The sequence below is a fragment of the Orbicella franksi genome, chromosome 4 (genome assembly GCF_964199315.1).
Source record: "Orbicella franksi chromosome 4, jaOrbFran1.1, whole genome shotgun sequence".
NCBI classification, from domain to species: domain Eukaryota; kingdom Metazoa; phylum Cnidaria; class Anthozoa; order Scleractinia; family Merulinidae; genus Orbicella; species Orbicella franksi.
Window position 1 is genome coordinate 17,803,994 of NC_138148.1, and position 24,571 is coordinate 17,828,564.

Below are 24,571 nucleotides of genomic sequence, written 5' to 3' on the forward strand. Positions count from 1 at the left end.
TGAGGATTAAGTTAATAAAACTGAGTGGTCCTGGGGATCGAACATTTCAAGCCACAGAGTCCAATATTGCTAAAAAAAAAAAATACCCCCGCTGGATTGTTTGAGTTCAAAGTGTCTATTTATTAAAGTTCGCTTTTTTGTTGGCTTCTTATTACAGTCCCTAATCGGCTGCATTTGTTCAATTTAATTTAACAAAACTTCCGACTATCAAACTATTTGTTTTGGCTCTTTAAATTACGCCGTTTGGGAAGTCTTATGTAGCTTATTTGCGAAATGGCTAAATGACGCAGTTATTTTTCCTTAACGATCGAGGCAACGCAGAGAAAATTTGAAAGATATGAGACATTAGTCGATTAGTGTTTTGCTACTGAACGATTGACATTAATCTAATAATAAAAATAATAATAGCGGAGGAATTAGGTCGTGCAATAGAAAGCAATTGTAACTTAGCAGTCTAGTGCGCATACGCGAACAATCTACCTTTTAAAAAAACCACACGCAGTTCAACAATAGGGCGTTTCCATTCACCTGGCCATTATTCAAGCAAATTAACTGGAACAAAAGTAGGTTTTTACATAGAAAAGAGCTCGACAAGACTATCAAAGGATTGGTTTGATACACCAACATGGCCGCCGTCTCATTGTTTTGGAATACCAATATGGCTGCCATGATGTCATGTGAAAACGCGCATTTCGTCTTGGCGCCATAGAGCGTTTTCTCTCACGTGGCCAGCAGCTATTCAAATTTATCATAAAAAAGAAATTGTTCACATAGGAAAAAAGTTCAACTCCCGTAAGATAGGCCTGGTACATTAGCATGGCCGCCGTTTCATTGTATCAGTTTGAGTTCAAAGTTTCTATTGATGTTTGCTTTCTTTTGCTTATTATTACAGTCACTATTTTGCCGCATCCGTACTTTCAACTATCAAAATATTTGATTTGCCTCTTAAGATAACGCCGTTTGCTGTAGCTTACTAGCGAAATGGCGAGTCTTCAGAGAGCAGAAGAGACCAGCATTGGAATGGCTGCACAGACAACTCTTTGGTTTCATCAGTGTGGACATTGAAGCCCAGCATTCCTGCTACAAGTGTGGCGTTGTCGTTTACACGGCGGACAGGGTCTACGACGATGAGTGGAACGCTAACCAGGCCGCTTGTCATCTCATCAATATCAATGAGGTCTTTTGTCTGCCGTCATTCCATCCACGAACTCAGGTACTTTCACTTTCTCTTGTACTCCTTCGCTATTTGATCAAAGAACCAGCTGTAGTCGACAGTATAGATGCTTGTATCGGGCACTACTACCTGGATGGTTTTCTTTCCTTCGTGATCAACGAACATCTTACAAACGGACTCTTTCTCGGCGTTTTTGTCGATGGCGCAAGCGACTCGTTTGATAACACTGAACCACCAGTCTTCTGGAGAGGTTCGTAGTTTCCAGTGGTTGTTGTAGGCTGTGATAATGGCGGAAAACAATCCGCAATCTCCTAGCGAATAAACGCTGTCCGTGGAACCCAAAGCAGGAACCATATCTTTGGCGGAGAAATCTGTGTTAGGCTTTATCAATTCATTCGCAAACTTGCTATCTTTGAATTTAGAAGGACGTAAGTTTTTTGCCAGTAAGACAGTTTTCATTTTCAAAGTGTCGGCTGTCATATCTTTGGCGTAGGAATCTGTGTAACGCTTGAACAATTTGTTCGCTGGTCTTGCGACAAGCTTGCTGTCTTCAAACTCAGAGGGAATCAGGTGCTCCGCGAGTACCACAGAATTTAGTTTCAAACCATCGGCTCTCATACAGGAACCGATACCAGGTGACTTGGATTCGTTCTTGGCCATTGCAAAAGTTAATATAAACTATTCCAACAGTAGCTTATATAGAAAACCAAATCTAGCAGGTAATAGAAGTGAGTCAAATGACTCGGAACCGCTTAACGTTACAGTATACCTTCAGGGGTGTCTCGCGCGCAAGCGATGTTGCGCGTGCAGTTTAAGCTGTAGATACCTAAACCCCTATATCAAATTAAAGCTTATGGAGCTGGCTATCAAAGAAAATGAAGGAAAATGAATTGTCGAATTTTTCACGACCACTAAATGCGAGCGCCCGAATCACCTTTCGAAAGCTACAAGTCAAAGCGAATTTCGTTTTTCGCCAATTTAATTTTTTCCTCGGTTTCTGGGCCCAAAGCGCTTAAAAAACGTGTCTGCGTTTTGGCATATTTAATTGCAGTAAAAAGTTACAGAACATTTTCGAAATAGGATTAAAAACATGTGGAGTGATCGTACAAAAATCGCTCTCGAAGAAAAAGTATTTCGAAATTAACAATTCCCAGTCACGCTTTTGTAGTTTATATGTTAAACTAGCCACTGTCCAAATTTAAGGGCAATTGAACAAATTCCCTTTGAGTTATAACTCTTTAAAGTGTCTGCTTCAAGTGAAAAAATTTATTCGAGAAAACGGCGCTAAGAAAAATTTTCTGCTTCGCGAACAAACTCTTTCCACAAACGCCTTCGACTGGGTTCTCAGGTAACTAAGCCAATCAGTGCAGGGAAACTTTACTACCGTTAACCTCCTGGTGAAATTTACGCGCGAATCTCTAAAAAACTCTTCTGTTTCGTAATGCGCTCAAGGAACCGAAGACAGAGAGATAATTTTTCTGTAGCTCGGTTTTTCTTGAAGCTGGTCTGCCAAAATGGGGAAGACTAAAAAGGATACGAACGCTAGAGTGGCTGAGCGAAAGAAACAAACAAAAGAGAGCGCGGAGAGCAACTGTTTGTGGGCAACTGTGCATGGATAATATTTCAAATGGTCTCAATGAGTCCGACAATTCGTCGATATCGGACTCATCAGAAGAGTCTCTGTCAGCATCCCTGTTATTGCTGTCAAGTTCCGAAATTTTTACAGAACCTTTCTTTCCTCTCACCACGAATATTTGCCCGCCTTATACGATAACTATAGCTTCATCGGCGTGGCGAACTTTCGCTTCTTCACTCATTGATGTATTTTCATTCGTTCTTCGCTGTTTTCGCTTTTTCGAACCGGTCCATGGTTTAAACGTGGTCTATGTTTACTTATAACTTAATAGAGACACGCCTAATATCAAAAATGCTGGGTAGTCAGAACAACAATGCTGATCAACTGAGTAGTCAATTCGTGACATCCATATAGGTAATTCCCGCGAAAATCGCCTCGGTTGATTGCATACACGCCATAGGGCTGTCAATCAAGAGGTCAACTTTTACTTCCGGTGAAAACGTAAAACCGCCATTTCTCCGCTAATATTTAGCCTTTTTCAAAAATTGTTTTCAGAAATTAGAGATTATTCTTCGACCTCTATTTTGACCCAAAAACCCAAATTTGAAGAAAATTGCCGACCCGAAGGTATACTGTAACCTTAAGTGTTGAGAGAAGCGGAAGGTGCATTTTTTTAATGTCATGACCATTAATCACAATTTACTGATATCGCAGTCACACTGACGCATGCTATGCATAGTTTTAATAATTCTTGCTTATTTGAGTTCGAGTCCGACTCTATTGCTGTACGTTGGAATCATGGCCTTGATTCACATCTGCTTTCATAGTTAAGTGCAATATCAATTAGGGCCCTTTCATTTAATACACTTCCTGTGATTATCATTCATGCGAACATTTCTTTATATCTGACGGGCTAAATTATGTGATTAATAATGGTAATTGAACTGAGTGGCGTGCAATTTGGTCTGAAATCATACGCGTGATTTCGATTTGAAATCACAAGTATGATTTCAGACCAAAATTGCACGACACGAAGTTCAAAAAAAGTCTCCATACGAGCCAAGTGGCCCATCAGGCCGGAGCTTATCCCGGTTTCTGTAGCATGAAGCGCCTAGGAGTATTTCTACTCGCCCCTGCATGCATGCTAGTCCATCGTGGGGTTGCCCCCAGCATTAAGTTCGCCGGTACCCATTTATACACCTGGGTGGAGAGAGGCACTGTGAGAGTAAAGTGTCTTGCCCAAGAACACAACACTATGTCCCCGGCCAGGGCTCGAACCCGGACCGCTGGATCCGGAGACGAGCGCACTAACCATGAGGCCACCGCGCCTTCCATACGAAGTTCAATTGCCACTTTATTAGATCCATTTTGAAATTGCACAATTTTATCGCCTTAAATTTTAGATTTTTGGTGCATTGTTCCAGTAGCCGGTTTGTTAAAAAAGCGGAACCGGAAACGTCTTTGCGACCATTTAGTATGCAAAACGATGTCATGTGACGAAAACTCATTCGAGCATGACAAAGAAACAAGCAGTTCTGAAGTCAGAACGAAAATAGTCTACTTCAGGTCTAAAAGTTCAATTCTCGTCGCCTGAATCAATTATGGAAGGCCTTCTTTTCTTCTGTGGTTGAAGCTGAGACTTTTCATTGTCTTTGGAGAAGGAATTTGAAGGTGCATAGCCTGTGTAATTATGCGATCGATTTCTTTTGAGTTGTGAAACTCCCTCGAGTGCACGTTGCCCAGTGGATAGTAAGTTTTTTTCTTTTAAATACCGTTCAATGGCATGATTTTAAGGGAGTCCAGCTCGTTATCATCTCCGTTTCTTTTTGTGACCTCGGCGTAGGACTCAATACTCAGGACCTTGTCAAGTTCTTGCGGCGCCATTTGTTTTAAGATGTTTCCAAGATGGCGGGACTGGCACCGGCTTCGTAAGACGTTCGTTCGTTCACTATTTTGTGCAGTGTGGCGTCTTTTGACTATGTTTATTCACAGCGACAGAGTTAAGCTCTTTTGTTGCTTCGTTTGAAACTTCCGGAAACCTGGAAACATCTACCTTCTTGAGATGGCTCTGAATTTGTTGTTGTGTGGTTTTCGTTTGTTTATGTTTTACTGGACTCGGTATGATACGGATCTTGAACAGATGTTGAAGAAAAATCGCCAAAATATTCGTCAAAATGGACACGGAAAGCTGGAAACTTCCATTAAAGTAGGTATTAAGCCTGGAGGAGCTCATAATCGGCATTCAGAAACTGTAATTAATTAAATTCGTCAATTTAAAAACAAACAAACAAACAAAAAACTGCAATAATAACAAAGGTTTGGCAATAGTTGTGGCAAAATTCTCCACGCAATAGCTTTTTACCTTTCATTTTCCTGAAATTTTATTGATTACTTTGAGCTAATCTTGAAATCTGATTGTTTGTTTTGTTTTACTGTCCCATTCTCATTGGCTGAGGAAAAGATGCGATTTAGAGAAAAAATAGTGCAATTCGTGAATAAATCCCACCAGTGAGAGCCAATCAGATTGCAAGGATAACCAGTGATTTCAAAATGGATTTAATAATTTTTTTTTTTATAAGGAGCTAACGTGGATCACATTTGGAGGATTTACGACATCAGTCTGATATCTCAGTGCGTTGATAGCTAAGCGCAGTATCAGTTAGTGCTCTTTCTTTTAGCCAGCTTCCTGCCAGTATAGTTCATTCAAAATATCAGTTCGTTCCTGACTGGCTAAATGACGACGGAGTTAATTTTTCTTAACGAGACAACGCAGATCAAATTTGGAGCATGTACAACATTAAACGACTAGCGTTTTACTACTGGACGACTGACATCAATCACCTTATAATAGTAAAAAGCAATAGTGGAGGAATCAGGTTGGGAAATTGAAAGCAATTGTGCTAGGGCAGTCTAATGCGCATGTCTGCACAATCTTCTTTGAAAAAAAAAGAACTTCACGCAGTTTAACTATAGACCGGTTTTACTCACGTAGCCAGCAAAAGAAATCCTTTACATAAGAAAAAAGCTCAACTCCTAAACGATTGGTTTGGTACACCAACATGGCCGCCGTCTTATTGTTTTGGAACACCAATATGGCTGCCATGACGTCATGTGAAAATGATTTCTTCGTCTTAACAATATAAATCGTTTTTACTCACGTGGCTTACAGCTATTCAGATTTATTATAACAAAAGAATGTGTTTGTATAGAAACATTTTTTACTCCCACAGGATTGGCGTGGGACACCAACATGGCCGCGGTTTCATTGTTTTGGAACACCAATATGGCTGATGTGACATCATGTGAAAACACTCTATTTGAAGAAGAGTCTTCCGGAGGTTACCTGCAAAATGGCGAAGAGACCAGCCTTGGAATGGCTGTAAATACACCTCTTTTGTGTTACCAGTATGGACAGCGAAGCACAGAATTCCTGCTAGAAGTGTGGCGTTGTCTTTCACACAATCGACAGGGTCTTCGAGAATGAGTGTAACACTAACCAGGCCGGTCGTCGTGTCATCAATATCTATGACTTGTTGTCCCCTCCAGAAACTCGGTAATCCACGATACCAACATATCGAGGTTGCAGTCCATAGCAACATATCCGGGTGGATGAAAGGAATATGTCAAAGTCTTATTTGCCTTATAACAAGGAGAGATACAGGTATACAGTCAAACCCCTATTAAAGGGTCCCCTTTGAGGAAATGGGAGGTGGTCGCTTCATAGGGTTGGTACCTTATAGAGGTTCATCTACTTTCAATATTTTTTAGATTGGACTGATTGCTTAGTGAACATGGAATCTCGTCTAGACAATCATAATGAACATGAAATTCTGACTATTTCAGTTCGGACTTTCATCTGTCATCGTCTTTTCCAAAAGAAAGTCAAACTACGTGTATTTTAAAATCTGATGGCTAACCTCCAAATCGGGATGAACAAAAGGTGGCCGGGTAATTGGAGTTTCATTTACAGCATTTTACTGACATAGATTTCGGAACTTTGATAACTGGCCGCTTAACAAGAAATGGCCGCTTCATCGGTGGCCGATTAATAGAGGTTTGACTGCAGTTAGGTAGGTTCAAGCGTACACTGTATCATTCCGTACTGTGTGTCATGATGTACATATATTATAGTGTCCAATTTTGAAGCTAAAATAAACAAGGCACTTCACTCATTTCTCACGAAAAACGCGGAAAAAGATCCATACATGGCAGACATCGGCTGTAAAGCCATTGAACTAGATATCTAGTGAGTCCAAGAGTCCAATATTGCTAAAAAAAAATCAACCTCCTGGATTGTTTGAGTTCAAAATGTCCATTTGATAAAGTTCGCTTTTCTTTGGCTTATCTTTACAGTCACTATTCGGCTGCATTTGTACAATTTAACAAAACTCCTAACTATCAAACTATTTGTTTTGACTCTAGATTACGCCGTTTTTGAAGCCTTATGTAGCTTAATTGCGAATTAGCGAAATGATGCAAGCAGTTATTTTTTCTTAACGGTCGAGGTAGCGCAGAGCAAATTTAGAGGATATGAGACATAAGTCGATTAGTGTTTTACTACTGGACGATTGACATTAATCATCTAACAATAAAAATAATAATAGTGGAGGAATTAGGACGTGCAATAGAAAGCAATTGTGCCTTGGCAGTCTAGTGCGCATACGTGAACAATGTACCTTTAGAAGAACCACACGCAGTTCAACAATGGGACGTTTAGATTCACCTGGCCATTAATCAAGCACATTTATTGGAGCAAAAGTAGGTTTTTACAAAGAAAAAGGCTCGACTAGACTATATAAAAGTTTGGTTTGGTACGCCGACACGGGCACCGTCTCATTGTTTTGGAACACCAATATGGCTGCCGTAACGTCAAGTGAAAACGCGCAATTCGTCTTGGCACCATAGAGCGTTTCCTCTCACGTGGCCAGCAGTCATTCAAATTTGATTATAACAAAGAAAGTGTTCACATAAGGAAAAAGTTCAACTCCCACAGGTTTGGCCTGGGACACCAATATGGCCGCCGTTTCTAAAGTGTCTATTGAAGTTTCCTTTCTTTTGCTAATTATTACAGTCACTATTTTGCCGCATCCGTTAAATTTAATTTAATTTTGGCTCTTTCGATCATGTCGTTTGGGAAGTCTTATGTAGCTTACTAGCGAAATGGCGAGTCCTCAGAGAGCAGAAGAGACCAGCCTTGGAATGGCTGTACAGACAACTCTTTGGTTTCATCAGTGTGGAGAGTGAAGCCCAGCATTCCTGCTACAAGCGTGGCGTTGTCTTTTGCTCGCCGACTAGTGATGTCTCCGAGGATGAGTGGAACACTAACCAGGCCGCTGGTCATCTCATCAATATCAACAAGGCGTTCGGTCCCCTCCAGAAAGTCGGTAATCCAGCCCCTGTAACCATGTTCACCTGACCCAAACCTGTTTTGGTAGCTGATAATATGACTCCACCATCCTGTATCTGGTCTTCCTTGGTAGGTCGTCAGCAGTTCGCGGAACACTTTTTCCACAAGAACCCACCACTCCGATGATAAGCCAAGGTCGTTCTCTATGGGTTCAAGCAGTGTTCGCAGTACCTTCAGTTTGGATTGTAACTTGCTCCAGTCGTCTTCAGTGCCTAGCATCTCCACTGCAGGGATTCCACAAGAGAATAACGGTTTAAAGGAGAAATATTTTTGAACTGAATACATCAATGTAATCTGCGAAACAATCTTCTGGACTGCAGTTGTGGTGCTGAAATCTGCCGTCATTCCATCCACGAACTCAGGTACTTTCACGTTTTCTTGTACTCTCTTCGCTATCTGATCAAAGAACCAGCTGTAGTCCACAGTATAGATGCTTGTATCAGGCACTACTACCTTGATGGTTTTCTTTCCTTCGTGATCAACGAACATCTTGCGAACGGACTCTTTGTTCGCGTTTTTGTCGATGGCGCTGGCAACTCGTTTAACAACACTGAACCACCAGTCATCTGGAGAGGTTCGTAGTTTCCAGTGGTTGTTGTAGGCTGTGATAATGGAAGAAAACAATCCGCAATCTCCGAGCGAATAAACGTTGTCTGTTGAACCCAAAGCAGGAACCATATTTTTGGCGGAGAAATCTGTATTAGGCTTGATCAATTCATTCGCAAACTTGTTATCTTTGAAGTTAGAAGGACGCAAGGTTTCTGCGAGGAAGATAGTTTCCATTTTCAAAGCGTCGGCTGTCATATCTTTGGCGGAGGAATCTGTGTAACGCTTGAACAATTTGTTCGCTGGTCTTGCGACAAGCTTGCTGTCTTCAAACCTAGAGGGAATCAGGTGCTCCGCGAGTACCACAGAATTTAGTTTCAAGCCATCGGCTGTCATACAGGAACCGATTATGGGCGACTTGGATTCGTTTTTGGCCATGGTATAAGTTAACCTAAACTCGTCCAACGGTAGCTAGAAAACCAAATCTAGCAGGTAATAAAAGCGAGTGAAATAAGAAACCGCTTAAACGTTGACACAAGCGGAAGGTGCATTTTCGTTTTGTCATGATCATTTATCATAATTTACTGATATTGCAGTCGCACTGACGTTTGCTATGTATAATTTTAATAACTCTAGCTAAAGTTAGTTCAAGTCAGACTCTTTCGCTGTACGTTGGAATTATGGCCTTCATTGATATCTGCTCTGACAGCTAAGTGTAATATCAATTAGGGTCCTTTCTTTTAACACACGTCCTGCGTTTATAATTCATGCAAATGATTTCTTCGTTTCCGACAGGCTAAAATGACGCAGTCAATTTTTTTTATAACAAGCTAACGTGGATCAAATTTGGAAGATTTAGGACATTTGTCTTATTTCTGTATTATTACTGGACGATTGACGTCAATCATCTAATAATAAAAGTAATAATAGTGGAGGAATTAGGTAGAGCAATAGAAAGCAATGTGCCTTGGTAGTCTAGTGCGAATGCGCCAACTGTGTACTGAAAAGAAATCTACACGCAGTTAAACAGTAGAGCCTTCTTACTCACTTGGCCAGCAGTCATCCAAATTTATTGGAACAACAGGAAGTGTTTACATAAGAAAAGAGTTCAACTTTCAAAGGATTGTTTTGGTTCACCAACATGGCCGCCGTTTCATTGTTTCTGAACACCAATATGGCAGCCATGATGTCATGTGAAAACGCTATACAGTGAAACCAGTATTAAGCGGACACCCTCATTTATATTAAGTGGACACCAGCTTGAGTCCCAAAATTTTCTTCCCATATTCACTGTAAAATAAACTTTCATTCAGCGGACTTGCAACAAGCGAACATTTCAAGGCCTTTTTTACTTCTGAAAGCTCAGCTCAGACTCCTTTAACATTGTTCAGCGATGTCGAAGTAGATTATTCCAGATTGATACATTGATTGACTTGACATTGTGCTATGAGCAGTCGCGGACACTAGTGAAGATCCCAAGGGTGTCCGCTTAATACAGGTTTCACTGTATTCGTCTTGGCACCATAAAGTGTTTTCAGCAACGGGGCAGCAGCCATTCAAATTAATTGTAATAAATTAAAAAGAAGGTGTTTATATAACTAAAGAGTTTAACTCCCACGGGACGGGGCTTGGACACCAACATGGCCGCACGTTTCATTGTTTTGGGTCACCAATATGGTTGCCGTAACTTCATACGAAGACACTTTACTTGAGGGAGAGTCTTCTTGAGCTTACTTGCGAAATGGCCCGTCTTTAGACATAAAAAGAGACCAACCTCGGAATGGTTGCACAGATATCTCTTTTCTCTCACCAGTATGGACAGTGAAACCGCGCATTCCTGCTAAAAGTGTGGCGTTGTCTTTCACACAACAGACAGGGTCTTCGAGGATGAGTGGAACGCTAACCAGGCCGCTCGTCATCTCATCAATATCTATGACTTCTCTTGTCCCCTCCAGTAATCCAGCCCTTGAAACCTATTGCACCTGAATCAAAGCTGTTTTGGTAGCTGATGATGTGACTCCACCATTTTTTACCTGGTCTTCCTTGGTAAGTAGACAGCAATTTGCGGAATACTTTTTCCACAAGATCCCACCACGCCAATGATAAGCCAAGGTCGTTCTCTATGGGTTCAAGCAGTGTCCGCAGTACCTTCAGTTTGGACTGTAACTTGTTCCAGTCGTCTTCAGTACCTAGCATCTCTACTGCAGGGATTCCACATTCAAACACCAATTTATAACAAAAATAGTTTTAAACTGAATACATCAAAGTATCTGTGAAACGATTTTCGGCACTGCAGTTGTGGTGCTGGAATCTGCCGTCATTCCATCCACGAACTCAGGTGCTTTGATGTTCTCTTGTACTCCCTTCGCTATTTGATCAAAGAACCAGCTGTAGTTGACAGTATATAGACGCTTGCATCGGGCACTACTACCTGGATGGTTTTCTTTCCTTCGTGATCAACGAACATCTTGCGAACGGACTCTTCCGCGGCGTTTTTGTCGATGGCACATGCCAGAACCACCAGTCATCTGGAGAGGTTCGTGGTTTCCAGTGGTTGTTGTAGGCTGTGATAATGTTATATACATATATATATATATATATATATATATATATATATATATATATATATATATATATATATATATATATATATATATCGATATATAGCTCGCTGGCATACAAAGCTCTGCTTTCATGTCCAGTTTGAGTACTCTACTGGGATGAGTCGTTACTGTGGCAATTGCGTATGCTCACTCGCTCGCTAGTTTGAGCACTCTGGTAATGGCTTAGATACTACCACATGTGTAGTATTTGGGGCGGCTTTTTAAGCTTAGCCTCCATCTTAGTCTTCAGCACTGCACTGATGAGGCCCAGAAGGCCGAAACAGTACTGTCTGCAGTTAGTTATATCGATATATATATAACATTATATATATAGATAGCAAGTTAAAAAATTTGTGAGGACGGACAACTTCTGACGTAAAAAAGATTAAAAAATTTAATAAAAAACGTTTCGGTCAGAGACCTTCAGTTATTACAACTTTTGAATAAAAACGAGCTTTAAATAAGATTAAGGTGTTAGTGATTACGTTATTACAAGTGACAATTAATAAAAGTACAAAATCACGTGAAAGAGCAAAAAGTGGTGTTAATTAACAAAGAACAAAAAACAAAATCAACAAAGCGCAAAAATATTGAATAAGTCAAAAACAAACTATTATGAAAATAATCGGCGGAGTCTGAGAGATAAAAGCTAAAAACTAAAAGACCAAACTGGCTAAAACAAATAAAATAACCGAAGAGGCAACGCGGCAAGCATTGGAAAAAGTAAAACCCTCCCTTACATATAACCGAAAACATCAACTGTAACAAAATCCCAAAACGAGGCCTTTGGAGCCTGAAAGGGTAAATTAGCAACAAAATCCCTGGAGGGGCCCTTAAATAATATTAATCATAATAAGATCCCTTGACAGGGCCTTTGAGTCTAATCAACACCTAAAAGGCTGACAAAATCCAAGAAAAGGGCCTTTGAACGATCAATCAATAACGTACGATATAGGAGAGGATTTAATTAATTATAACAAATTCTATTTTTGGAATGAAATTCCTTTCTTTTATTTAAGCCATGGGGTGCCAAAGAGAACAGCTGAGCACTCCAATAAGCCTCTTTTGTAATTAGAAGAGTATCGATCTCCTCAGAGTTGTTTGGGGTCTGTACCTGATCAATACATTGGAACGAAAAGTCATGTAGAGTGTGTGGGATTTTGTTAAAATGTATTGCTACTTCACAAGTTGTTTTGTTTGTGAGCATAGCAGACTTCTGATTACGAAACCTAATTCTAAAATCGGTAGTGGTAGATCCCACGTATTGCAAGCGACATTTCTTGCAAGAAGCCAAATAAATTACATTTTTTGAATCACAAGAAAGCCTGGAATGAATGGTATATCTTTTGCCCGTCTGAAAACTAAGAAATGATTTGGATTCAACGAAGACATTTCGACACAGGCCGCATCTATCTATCACATTTGAAACAACCATTGTTTTGATGAATTATTTGTCCCTCTTCGACAGTTTTGAAACGAGATGGTGCTAATAATTCTTTGAGATTTTTTGATCGACGAAAAGATGGTATGATAGAACTTCGAGGGAAAAGTTCTTTTAATTTGGGGTTGGATTGTAGAATGAATAAATGCTTTCTGATTATTTTGCCTACGTCGGGTAGATTTGGATTAAATGTGATCACAAATGGAAATAATTTCTTCCTTTCCTTTCCACGGGTCTTAAGTAAATCATTTCTAGGAATGGCGGAGGCTTTGGAGAATTGATCAGAAACTAATTTAGAGCGATAACCCTGGTTAACAAGGTACCTTTTGTACTCAGCTGTTCTCTCGGCGAGAAAAATTTCCTCCGAGCAATTTCTTTTTAATCTTGTGGCTACTCCAAAAGGAATAGCATTGAAAACGTGTTTAGGATGGCAGCTAGAAGATGGAAGATATAAGTGGCTGTCTGTAGGGTTGGAATAGACATCTTTCTTAATAAACCCATCGATAAGATATAAAGTAAGATCCAGTACGTGAAGCTCACGCTCAGAAAAAACTAACTCAAATTTAATGGTAGGATACAGAGAATTATTGTAATCCGTAAATTGATGTAGGGCAGGAAGGCCTTGCTGCCAAAGATCAAAAACATCATCTCGATACCGCCACCATAAGGACGGCTTTATCGGATCAGAAAACTTAGCTTTGAGATCAATTTCGCCCATGGCTAGGTCGGCATAACTGCAAGCATTCTTTGGACCCATAGCTGTGCCATGGCTTTGAAGAAAGAAATTTTCCTTAAAAACAGAATGGTTACTTTTCAAACAAATTTTTACAGCTTCTAAAATACAAGTCGTGGATGGAAATTTGTTTTCTCTAGCATTCAAAGCCTTCCTCACTGCAGTGAGGCCGAGTTTGTTATCGATGTTAGGAAACATTGAAACCACGTCCCACGAAACCAGTAAGGTGCCATTTGGAAAGGGGCCGCTTGTATTTAGATCTTCTATTTTGTTAAGCAGATCGGTGGTGTCCTTAATAAACGATGGTAATTTTCGGGCAAGTGGTTGTAAATAGAATTCTGTAAAGGCCGATAAGTTTTCAATTGCCGTGCCGCAACAAGATGTAATAAGTCTGAGCGGGTTGCCCGTTTTGTGCGTTTTCATATTTCCAAAGGCAACTCCTTGTCTCGCTTCTTTATTCAAAACCCACTTACCTACTTCGGGAGAAATCTCGCCCTTACCTAGTCATTTAGAACACCAACTCTGTACTAATGCCAAATGCTTAGAAGTAGGATCCGGTTGCAAAGATTTATAATGTAACCGGTTGTTGAGCTGACCAAACATTTTTTCCTCATACTCTTTGTCATCAATTAATACAAATCGAGAGCCTTTGTCTTGTATACGAATCACTACATTAGAATTTTTAAGTTCTTTAAGCGCCACCCGTTCCTTTTTAGAAAGGTTATCTCTCCTTACTGATCCTCCTGACGCTGTGACACCTTTGTTGGCCTGAGAGTTCTGGTAACGATTTTATACATACATACATACGTACATACATACATACACACACACACACACACACATACATACATACATACATACATACATACATACATACGTACATACATACGTACATACATACGTACATACATACGTACATACATACGTACATACATACGTACATACATACGTACATACATACGTACATACATACGTACATACATACGTACATACATACGTACATACATACGTACATACATACGTACATACATACGTACATACATACGTACATACATACGTACATACATACGTACATACATACGTACATACATACGTACATACATACGTACATACATACGTACATACATACGTACATACATACGTACATACATACGTACATACATACGTACATACGTACGTACATACGTACATACGTACATACATATATAATGTTATATATATATATATATATATATATATATATATACATATATATATATATATATATATATATATATATATATATATATATATATATATATGTAATGTTACACTTATAACAGCCACACTATCACTTCGCTGTGCAAAGTCGATCAATACTTGGTCAGTTCAAGGATCGTGGTGTACCTTGGACTCGATCGTTATATATTTGTAACGAAAGAGTTGATTTCTGCTTTGCAAGCTAACCTTAGAACCTGATGCGTACTTATAAATTCGGGCTCCTACAACCAGTTTACATGCGGTGCAAATATCGTGTTTTGACAAGTGGTACAACCAAGAACTAAAGTAAGCCATTCAGAATGTTTTATTACAGTGCAAATATTTTCAAGACGTAGTTTATCGATCGATGTTATTATTATTGATTCAAAATATCTTTCGGTTCCTAATCGGCGTAAATTTTAATATTGAGCCAACTCGAATAAAATTCGTAAGAATTACGTGATTTATCCAATTAATGTTATATCCTTAGACGATTGAAATGAATCGTCTAATAAGAATATCTATTTTCCGCACACTTGATTCGATGACATCAAGCGTTGCCGGCGTCAAAGTTTGGAAAGCGAGAACAGGTTTTGGACGAATAAAATTTGTCTTGAGATCTACCGCAATCTTTACCCGCGAGTGAGTCGAAGACACCCTTCCCGGCATGCACTGCGATTACGTTCAATGGACGCTCCGTGGCTTAGTAAACAACAATGAAGTCGTTGCACTGGAATTGCAAGAATATAAGAATATATACGCATTGTGCAAGTTAAATGCAACAAACATTCGTGACCTGCTTACGCGGGTGTCGTCATCAAGACTACGGATTATGTTGCTCAGAATCAGTTGAGTTCACTGAAGTATAACAAGACAAGTTAAGACGAAACAAACTTTACTGGAGTGGTATAGGAGCTAAGCTGTATACGGTCAAATACAGCTAAAATTTGTGGTAACATAGATTTAGTGAACCAATAAGAAAGCTAGAAATGCATGTCCGAGAGTTAGAATGTAATACCATTTGCTAAACCGGTAGAGCGACATAAAACATCGAAAAATAGCACGTAACCTTTTCCAGCCTAACCAAAATTATAGAACAAGTGATAGCAACTGAATCCCAGAGAAAAATAATTGTCGAGTTGAAATTTCTGAAATTTGTTTCTTCAGCGAGTTCAAAAGTTTAAAATGCATTTCTTTTGCTTACTATTGAAGTCACTAGTATGTCGCACTCTTTCGCACAATCTACTTTAAGAAAACTACAAGCTGTTCAACTCTTTCACTTGGCACCTTGAATTACTCTATTTGAGTTATGTTCTGGAGCTCACTTAAGGAATGGCGAGTCTTTAGACAACAGAAGAGACCAGCCTTGGAATGGCTGTACAGACAACTCTTTAGTGTTTTTAGTGTGGAGAGTGAAGCCCAACATTCCTGCTACAAGTGTGGCGGTGTCTTTGACACGGGGGAATTGGAGGATGAGTGGGACGCTAACCTGGCCGCTCGCCATCGCATAAATATCAATGATGCGTTTGGTCCCCTCCAGAAAGTCGGTAATCCAGCCCCTGAAACCACGTTCACCTGACCCAAACCTGTTTTGGTAGCTGATAATATGACTCCACCATTCTTTATCCGGTCTTCCTTGGTAAGTAGACAGTAATTCGCGGAACACTTTTTCCACAAGATCCCACCACTCTGACGACAAACCAAGGTCGTTCTCGATGGGTTCAAGCAGTGTCCGCAGTACCTTCAGTTTGGATTGTAGCTTGCTCCAGTCTTCTTCAGTGCCTAGCATCTCTACTGCAGGGATTCCACAACGAGACAACATTTTATACTGGAAATACTTTTGAACTGAATACATCAATGTAATCTGTGAAACGATCTTTTGCACTGCAGTTGTGGTGCTGAAATCTGCCGTCATTCCATCCACGAACTCAGGTACTTTCACATTCTCTTGTACTCTCTTCGCTATTTGATCGAAGAACCAGCTGTAGTCCACAGTATGGATGTTTATATCGGGCACTTCTACTTCGATGGTTTTCTTTCCTTCGTGATTAACGAACATCTTGCGAACGGACTCTTTTTCGGCGTTTTTGTCGATGGCACATGCAACTCGTTTGATAACACAGAACCACCAGTCATCTGGAGAGGTTCGCAGTTTCCAGTGGTTGTTGTAGGCTGTGATAATGGCTGCAAACAATCCGCAATCACCGAGCGAATAAATGTTCTCCGTTGAACCCAAAGCAGAAACCATATCTTCGGCAGAGGAATCTGTGTTACGCTTGATCAATTCATTCGCCGGCAGTGCTTGAAGCTTGCTATCTTTGAATTTAGATGGACGCAAGTTTTTTGCGAGTAAGATGGTTTTCATTTTCAAACCGTCGCCTGTCATACACGAACTAACTGCAGGTAACTTCGATTCGCTCTTGCCCATCTTATAAGTTGTAAATTCTTTCGACCAAATCCACCACGGGAAGTAATAGGAGCAGATAATTGAGGCGACTGAGCACAATGAGAAAACGCTCTAAGTTTCTTGAAAGCGGAAGCGCCGTATTTTTATTATATCTTAATCATTAATTATAATGTTACACTTATAACAGCCACACTATCACTTTGCTGTTCACAGTTAATTGATCAATACTTGGTCAGTTCAAGGATCTAAGTGTACCTTAGACTCTGTCACTATATATTCGCAATGAAAGAGTTGATGTCTGCTTTGCAACTAATCTTAGAACCTGATGCGTACTTATAAAGGTGAATGATATATTCGGGCCCCAACTACCAGTTAACATGCGGTGCAAATATCGTGTCTTGACAAGTGAGAGAAGCAAGAACTAAAGTAGTCCAATCAGAATGTTTTATCACTGTTCCAATATTCTCAGAACGTAGTTTATCGATGGATGTGATTATTCTCGATTCAAAATATCTTACTTTTCCTGATTGGTGTAAATTTTCAAATTGACTTACTGAACCTGTGCCTTACATCGACTTACTTTCCGTACAACGGTAAACAGTACAAACAGTTACTTGCAACAGCCATGGGGTCGCCTGTTTCTGTTGTTACCGGAGAAATTGTGATGCAACACGTGGAGGAACGCGCCCTTGCAACTTGCCGACAAACGATATATACCGCTTTTCTTACGCTACGTTGACGACACTTTTACTGCCGTACACAAAGACGAAATTGACGCTTTTTACGACCACCTTAACGAAGAGAACGCCGACATCCAGTTTACCAAAGAAATCGAAGAAAATGGAAAACTTTCTTTTCTAGACTCTTTGGTAATTAAGCCGCGACAACAAAGAACTGCGAACGACAGTGTACAGAAAACCGACGCATACCGACAGATTACTTGACGAATCATCCTACAACCCGACTTCACACAAAGCCACGACTATAAACACTTTGACGAGACGAGCGCAACTAGTTTGTGACGCACTGGACATCTTACGTGACGAAAACAGGTACCTTGAACGTGTTTTCACAAGAACAACTACCACGCTGACTTTATTAGACGAAACATTAACCGATCTGCTGAAGCTGACGCAACGAACTGGAACCCGACGCCTGTTACTACAGTGTTTATACCTTACATAAAGGGCACTTCTGAGACCATCTCACGGATCCTACAGTCCTACAACATCCGTGTAGCCCACAAACCTACAACTATGTTACGACACTTGCTGACCAACGTTAAAGACAGGGACGAACCCAACCACAGACAGGGAGCAGTTTACAAGATCAAATGCTCCGACTGCCAGGCTTCCTACATTGGTGAGACTGGCAGAAACCTTAACATGAGACTGACTGAACACAAACGAGCCACGAAAAATGGTAATGCCAACAATCACATTGCTGTACATCATCAACTGACAAACCACAACATTGACTGGGACTCTGCTCACTGCTTAACCTATAGCCCAAACTATTTTCAACGACTGACTCTGGAAAGCTGGTACATTAACTTAGAACAAACGCCTGTTAACAGATGTCAACAATGAACTACCGGCGCCTTCAAACGACTTATCCACGATGGAAACGAAACCGACAAAGGGACTTCTAACATACCGACTTAATTTGACGAACAATACACGGACCAAAAACCGACCAATTTGACTAACAATAGACGGATGGAAACCGACCAATGAGTGATGACAAACTTTAGACGGGTCTTTCAGCCAATACCATTATGGCTAATCTGACCAATCACTTTCAACGGACCAGACTTATAACATCATCGACTAACAAACGCTTTTCACTTGACTGTGAAGATGACTTTCGCTGAGGTTGTCGAAACGTCAGTCACCAACAGCAGTTCCTTTTAGAACTACCCTCACCCCGACGATCACACTATGCGAACTTCTGAAACTCCTGGGTTCAAACCATTTACTATGAGCCAACTCGAATAAAATTCGTAAGACTTACGTCATTTATCCAATTAATATTATATCATTAGACGATTGTGACTAACTATCTAATAATAGTGGTAGTAATCGTAGATTGAAGGGTGCGTTCGAGTACTGGTAGGTTCGGTATGTTAAAAAGCAAAAATTCTAGGAACAGCATTTTGTGCCTGAGCTGTTAGGTTCAGCAGGGGCGAAAACAAATGAACTGATCGCAAAGCACGTGCATACGAGAGGGTTTGTTCTCGTTTATACATGTATTCAGTCATATTACGACTGGTCAGTATAAAACACGGACTGTAGTCGCTATGCCGCATGTAATCTGCAGTCCGCGTTTTATACCTCAGTCCTTGTGTTATATCCAGTCCGTAATGCTTAGTCCGTGTTTTATACCTCAGTCCGTGCAAGTATGCTCTAATGAATTGCGAAAAGGACAATAATTTATTAATCACCTTGTTTCTTTCATTTTCTCCTCTATTTTCTTAATTTTAAGTCACACAGATTTAGGCAATAAGACAAAAATCAATGTTGGTTCATGTATCTGGTAATATTTCTGTACTTGGTAAACCAGGCAAATGTCTGCTTGCAGATTTCAGTGTCCACCTGTAGAAATGACATATGTTTAATTTATTGTTTATTACAGTCAATTCAGGACTTAATGAAAATACAAGTTCAACGTACCAAGGGTGAAACAACATCTTATGGGTTACATGTACATTCTTTCACATACTTAATGCCAATTAATGTTATATCAATTGACGATTATAGACGAGTGCGACTAATTATCTAATAAAAATATATTTTTTCCTCAAACTTGATTTGATGACAGCAAGCGTTGCCGGTGTCAAAGTTTGGAAAGAGAGAATAGGTTTTAGAGTGATAACACTTTTCTTAAAATCTGCGGCCATCTGTTCTCGCGCTTGAGTTAAAGACAAGTTTCGCGGCATGCATTGCGATTACGTTCTGTGGACGTTCCGTGGCCTAGTAAACGACAGTGAGTCGTGGCACTGGAATTGCAAGAATATAAGTAGAGGAAATGGATTTGTGTAAAATATGGATACAGGAGTTCCTCAGCCTTTATTCAGTTTCAAAAAGATAATGACTCACAAGAAGCGATATCTGTGATGCAACTTTCGTTGATTTTATTGTAAATAGGCGCGATTTGTGGTGTTTCGGACTTCTGGAATCAGGGACCAGATGTATGGAGGACCGTATATTGCACAGAAGGCTTAATCGGTCAGCCTTATTTATTGGCCCTTGAGCAGCTTTGACTATGTTTATTAATGATATCAACATTGATCTTTGTATTCGGTTTGACTGGTGAAACAAGCTAGTTTCGTTGTTTTATTTAAGTGCTGAACATGGATAAGTACCGTTTATTGGTACAGGAAAACTAACAAACTTGGCTATTTAATTACAGTGGAACCCCGCCTTAATTACGGTCACCTCGTTAATAAGATCACCTCGCTACTACGGCCACTTTTTCTTGTCCCGGCGAAACGCCCGTCAAAGAAAAGCACAAATTTTCACCAAAACTTTCTTTTTCGCCGTAAATCGGTCCGATTGACCATTCTTAGTCTCTAACAAGCAAAATTTGGCTCGATGAAGTAATTCATAGTCCAAATTCTGGCTTATGCGCATGCCCGTAATTGAGATTTTGCTCAATTTTGTACCTAATCCTCGAAAAATCTCTCCTTTTAGTAAAAAAAAGCTTTCTTAGCAAAACTTAGCCTTATTTAGCGTCATGGCAGCTAAAAAACCTGACTTAACGGTTAAAAACGGTATTTTTTGGCGAAAGTTTGGTATTCAAAGGGTTAACGCGGCCGACGGCCACATTCTGAGTCTCAACCTACTTAATCCTTTAATTTTACCTCGTTTATACGGCCACTCAAACCAGTTATGCTCATCTTTTCCTTGTTAATAATCCATATACTGATTCAAGTATACATGTTTTTAAAAATTGTATCCACTTTCCGAATGCTTTTTACAGAAGAGTTGTTTAGAAGTGCAACTGTGTTATATCTGTTTAGACGTCACTCAATTTAGACCAGTCGTGAGGTTTGACCTTACCCTCTCAATACGGCTACCCTGTTAATACGGCCAAATTTTCATGGCCCGTTGGTGACCGTATTAACAGGGTTCCACCGTATTACTGAAATCAACTTATGGTCAGTTGTTTTTAGTTGCCTTAAAAAACCACAACGGGAGCGCTAACCGTACTGAATGACACTAAACTAAACCCTAATCCTAACCCCGGAAACTTTCTCCTTGGTGAAATCAACATTTTACTGCTTTTTAAATGAAATCAACATCTTGAGGTTGAGTCTTTTTCTAACAAATCTGGCAAATCAGAGCAAAAGAAGTCAAAAAACCAAACTATGACCTAAAATTCGACTTCAGTCGAATTTTAGGTTATAGTTTGGTTGGAGATGGTTATGTATCCAGCCCTTCAATTCTGGCTGATACTAAATATTTATGAACACTCAATGGTGTTTTTGTGACCATTCAAGTGACCATTGATAGATATTCGAATTAAATTATGACAAACTTTGCGCGTTTTTTCAAATTCTTAATGAACTGGATGATGTGGACATGGTACCTGTGAAAAGGCGGAAAATTTGCCGCGAGTTGTTCATTTCTTGAGCTGACTGAAGCTTGTTAGGAAACCAAGAGAGACAGAGTTTTCTTCTGACATGTTCTTCGCATAATCACCTCCAAATTTTAAATTCTAAAAAAGTGACAAACAGCATAAAGTAGTTACTTTACGGGAAAATTGGAAGTAGAGAATTAACTGAAAATCATACGCCTTGTTCAAGTCAAATGAAGCAAGAGTTGATTGTTTACGCGGCTGCCATCATCAAGACTGCAGACTCAGAATCAGTCGAGTTCACTGAAGTGAAAGAAGACAAGACCCAATTGTAAGGTAACAAACTTAACTAGAGTGCTAAAGCAGCTACGCTACATACGGTCAAGCACAGGTACAATGGCCCGGGTTATAATGGGTGGTAACAGAGATTTAGTGAACCAATCAGAAAGCTAGAAATGCATATCCGAGAGAAATAATTTAATGCGATTTGCTAAACAGGTATAGCGCCATAAAACATCGAAAAACATCACTTTATAGCTTTTCCATCCTAACTAACAGTAAAGAACAAGTAATAACAACTGAATTACACAGAAAAATAATTGTCGAGTTGAAATTTCTGAAATTTGTTTCTTCAGCGAGTTCAAACGTATAAAATGTATTTCTTTTGCTTACTATTGAAGTCACTATGAGTATGTCGCATTCGTTCCCACAATCTACTTTAAGAAAACTACACTGACTGAAGCTGTTCAACTGTTTCACTTGGCACCTTAAATTACTCTGTTTGCGTTATGTTCTGGAGCTTACTTAAGAAATGGCGAGTCTTTAGACAGCAGAAGAGACCAGCCTTGGAATGGCTGTACAGACAACTCTTTGTTTTCATCAGTGTGGAGAGTGAAGCCCAGCATTCCTGCTGCAAGTGTGGCGTCGTCTTTCACACAACGGACAGTGTCTTCGAGGATGATTGGAACGCTAACTAGGCCACTCGCCATCTCATCAATATCAATGAGGTCTTCTGTCCCCTCCAGTAAGTCGGTAATCCAGCCCCTGTAACCATGTTCACCTGACTCAAACCTCTTTTGGTAGCTAATAATATGACTCCGCCATTCTTTATCTGGTCTTCCTTGGTAAGTAGACAGCAACTCGCGGAACACTTTTTCCACAAGATCCCACCACTCCGACGGCAAACCAAGATCGTCCTCTATGGGTTCAAGCAGTGTCCGCAGTACCTTCAGTTTGCACTGTAATTTGCTCCAGTCGTCTTCAATACCTAGCATCTCTACTGCAGGGATTCCACAGCTGTACACGACTTTAAAGTCGAAATACTCTTGAACTGAATACATCAATGTAATCTGCGAAACGATCTTCTGCACTGCAGTTGTGGTGCTGAAATTTGCCGTCATTCCATCCCCGAACTCAGGTACTTTCACGTCCTCTTGTATTCCCTTCGCTATTTGATCAAAGATCCAGCTGTAGTCGGCAGTATAGATGCTCGTATCGGGCTTTACTACCTCGATGGTTTTCTTTCCTTCGTGATCAACGAACATCTTGCGAACGGACTCTTTCATGGCGTTTTTGTCGATGGCGCAGGCGACTCGTTTGATAACACAGAACCACCAGTCATCTGGAGAGGTTCGCAGTTTCCAGTGGTTGTTGTAGGCTGTGATAATTGCGGAAAACAATCCGCAATCTCCAAACCAATAAATGTTCTCCACTGAGCCCAAAGCAGGAACCATATCTTCCGAGGAATCCGAGTAACGCTTGAACAATTTCTTGGCCGGATGTGCTTCAAGCTCGCTGTCTTTGAACTTAGAAGGACGCAGGTTTTTCGCCAGTGAGACAGAATTCATTTTCAAACCATCGGTTGTCGTACATGTTTGAGGTAACTTAGATTCGTTCTTGCCCATCGCAAAAGTTGTAAACTCTTCACAGTTCCAGTGGCTATTAAACCAAATCCATCGCGGTAAGTATGAACAGATAACAGAAGCGAGTGAAATAAGACAAAAACTCTTACGCAATCTCCGGGTTGTGCACGAAAGCGGAAGATGTATTTAAATTATGTCGTTTTCTTTAATTATAGCGACAATATCAGTGACGTCAAAGCGCTTTTGTGTGGTTTTCCTCGTTTGCAAAAAGTAACGACCACAGGATAAATATATTAATGTCGAGTGTTCTTCAATCGGTTGTCACTCTACTCAAGATTTCATTCTGAAAGTTGGTCAAAGCACTAATTATGAGGTGCTCCTTATAATTTTTCGATCATTTTTCGATCAAAGAAAAAAAAAAAAAAGTTTCAATGGACTGTTTCGTGGGCTGTTTATATCATAGCAGTTAGGATCGAAAATCTGTTGTTTCAGAGCTGCCTTCGGTGGTCATCGAATGTCTGTAAACTGATATCTTCGCTAGAATCGTATCGCGCACAATTGCTAATATCAGTCATAAAACTTGATGCGTACCGCGCATCGTTGGTTTCTGTTTTATTGATACATTTTGCTATTTTGATTGCATTAAAGGGGCTCAGTCACGGTATTTTGAGTTATTTTAGCCACATACAAAATTACCTTTAAATGATAGGAAACCTGAAAATAACAGTTTAATAAGAGAGAAAAACACCAAAGAGATAAGGATAAACCATAAAGGGACAAGGATGGCTAAGGATGGAGAAGATTAACACGGGTTACAAACGACGAATTTGAAAAATTGAGGCTAAACTTTTCAATATGCGCAAACCGTGACTGAGCTCCTTTAAATTTTCTGCAGTACGCGAAATGGAGATATATAATGGTGGATGTCGTAACATATATTTCGAAACTAAAAGGAATGATGGAAATGACGAACAAAACAGAATAAATAAAGTAAAGTTAAAACAG

At 40.0% G+C, this 24,571-nt stretch overlaps 3 protein-coding genes and 2 pseudogenes across 3 annotated transcripts; all 5 read right to left on the reverse strand.

Moving 5' to 3' along the window:
• Window positions 1–671: 671 nt before the first annotated feature.
• Window positions 672–1,834, reverse strand: LOC145485576 (uncharacterized; annotated as a pseudogene).
• A 5,929-nt stretch (window positions 1,835–7,763) lies between these two features.
• Window positions 7,764–9,223, reverse strand: LOC145484757 (uncharacterized). Its single transcript, XM_081463392.1, has one exon. The coding sequence runs from the start codon at window positions 9,139–9,141 to the stop codon at window positions 7,903–7,905; it is 1,239 nt and encodes a 412-aa protein (XP_081319518.1). The 5' UTR covers window positions 9,142–9,223; the 3' UTR covers window positions 7,764–7,902.
• An 854-nt stretch (window positions 9,224–10,077) lies between these two features.
• Window positions 10,078–15,034, reverse strand: LOC145485577 (uncharacterized; annotated as a pseudogene).
• A 760-nt stretch (window positions 15,035–15,794) lies between these two features.
• Window positions 15,795–20,326, reverse strand: LOC145484775 (uncharacterized). The gene has a single exon (XM_081463408.1). It carries the CDS (start codon window positions 17,145–17,147, stop codon window positions 16,041–16,043), a length of 1,107 nt encoding a protein of 368 aa, XP_081319534.1. The 5' UTR covers window positions 17,148–20,326; the 3' UTR covers window positions 15,795–16,040.
• Window positions 20,327–21,674: 1,348 nt separating this feature from the next.
• On the reverse strand, window positions 21,675–23,944 carry LOC145484776 (uncharacterized). The gene has a single exon (XM_081463409.1). It carries the CDS (start codon window positions 23,606–23,608, stop codon window positions 22,505–22,507), a length of 1,104 nt encoding a protein of 367 aa, XP_081319535.1. The 5' UTR covers window positions 23,609–23,944; the 3' UTR covers window positions 21,675–22,504.
• Window positions 23,945–24,571: the final 627 nt, after the last annotated feature.

What these genes read in the sequence shown, in the direction of transcription:
- LOC145484757 (XM_081463392.1), bottom strand. Translation starts at nt 9,141, where the DNA reads ATGGCCAAAAACGAATCCAAGTCGCCCATAATCGGTTCCTGTATGACA.
- LOC145484775 (XM_081463408.1), bottom strand. Translation starts at nt 17,147, where the DNA reads ATGGGCAAGAGCGAATCGAAGTTACCTGCAGTTAGTTCGTGTATGACA.
- LOC145484776 (XM_081463409.1), bottom strand. Translation starts at nt 23,608, where the DNA reads ATGGGCAAGAACGAATCTAAGTTACCTCAAACATGTACGACAACCGAT.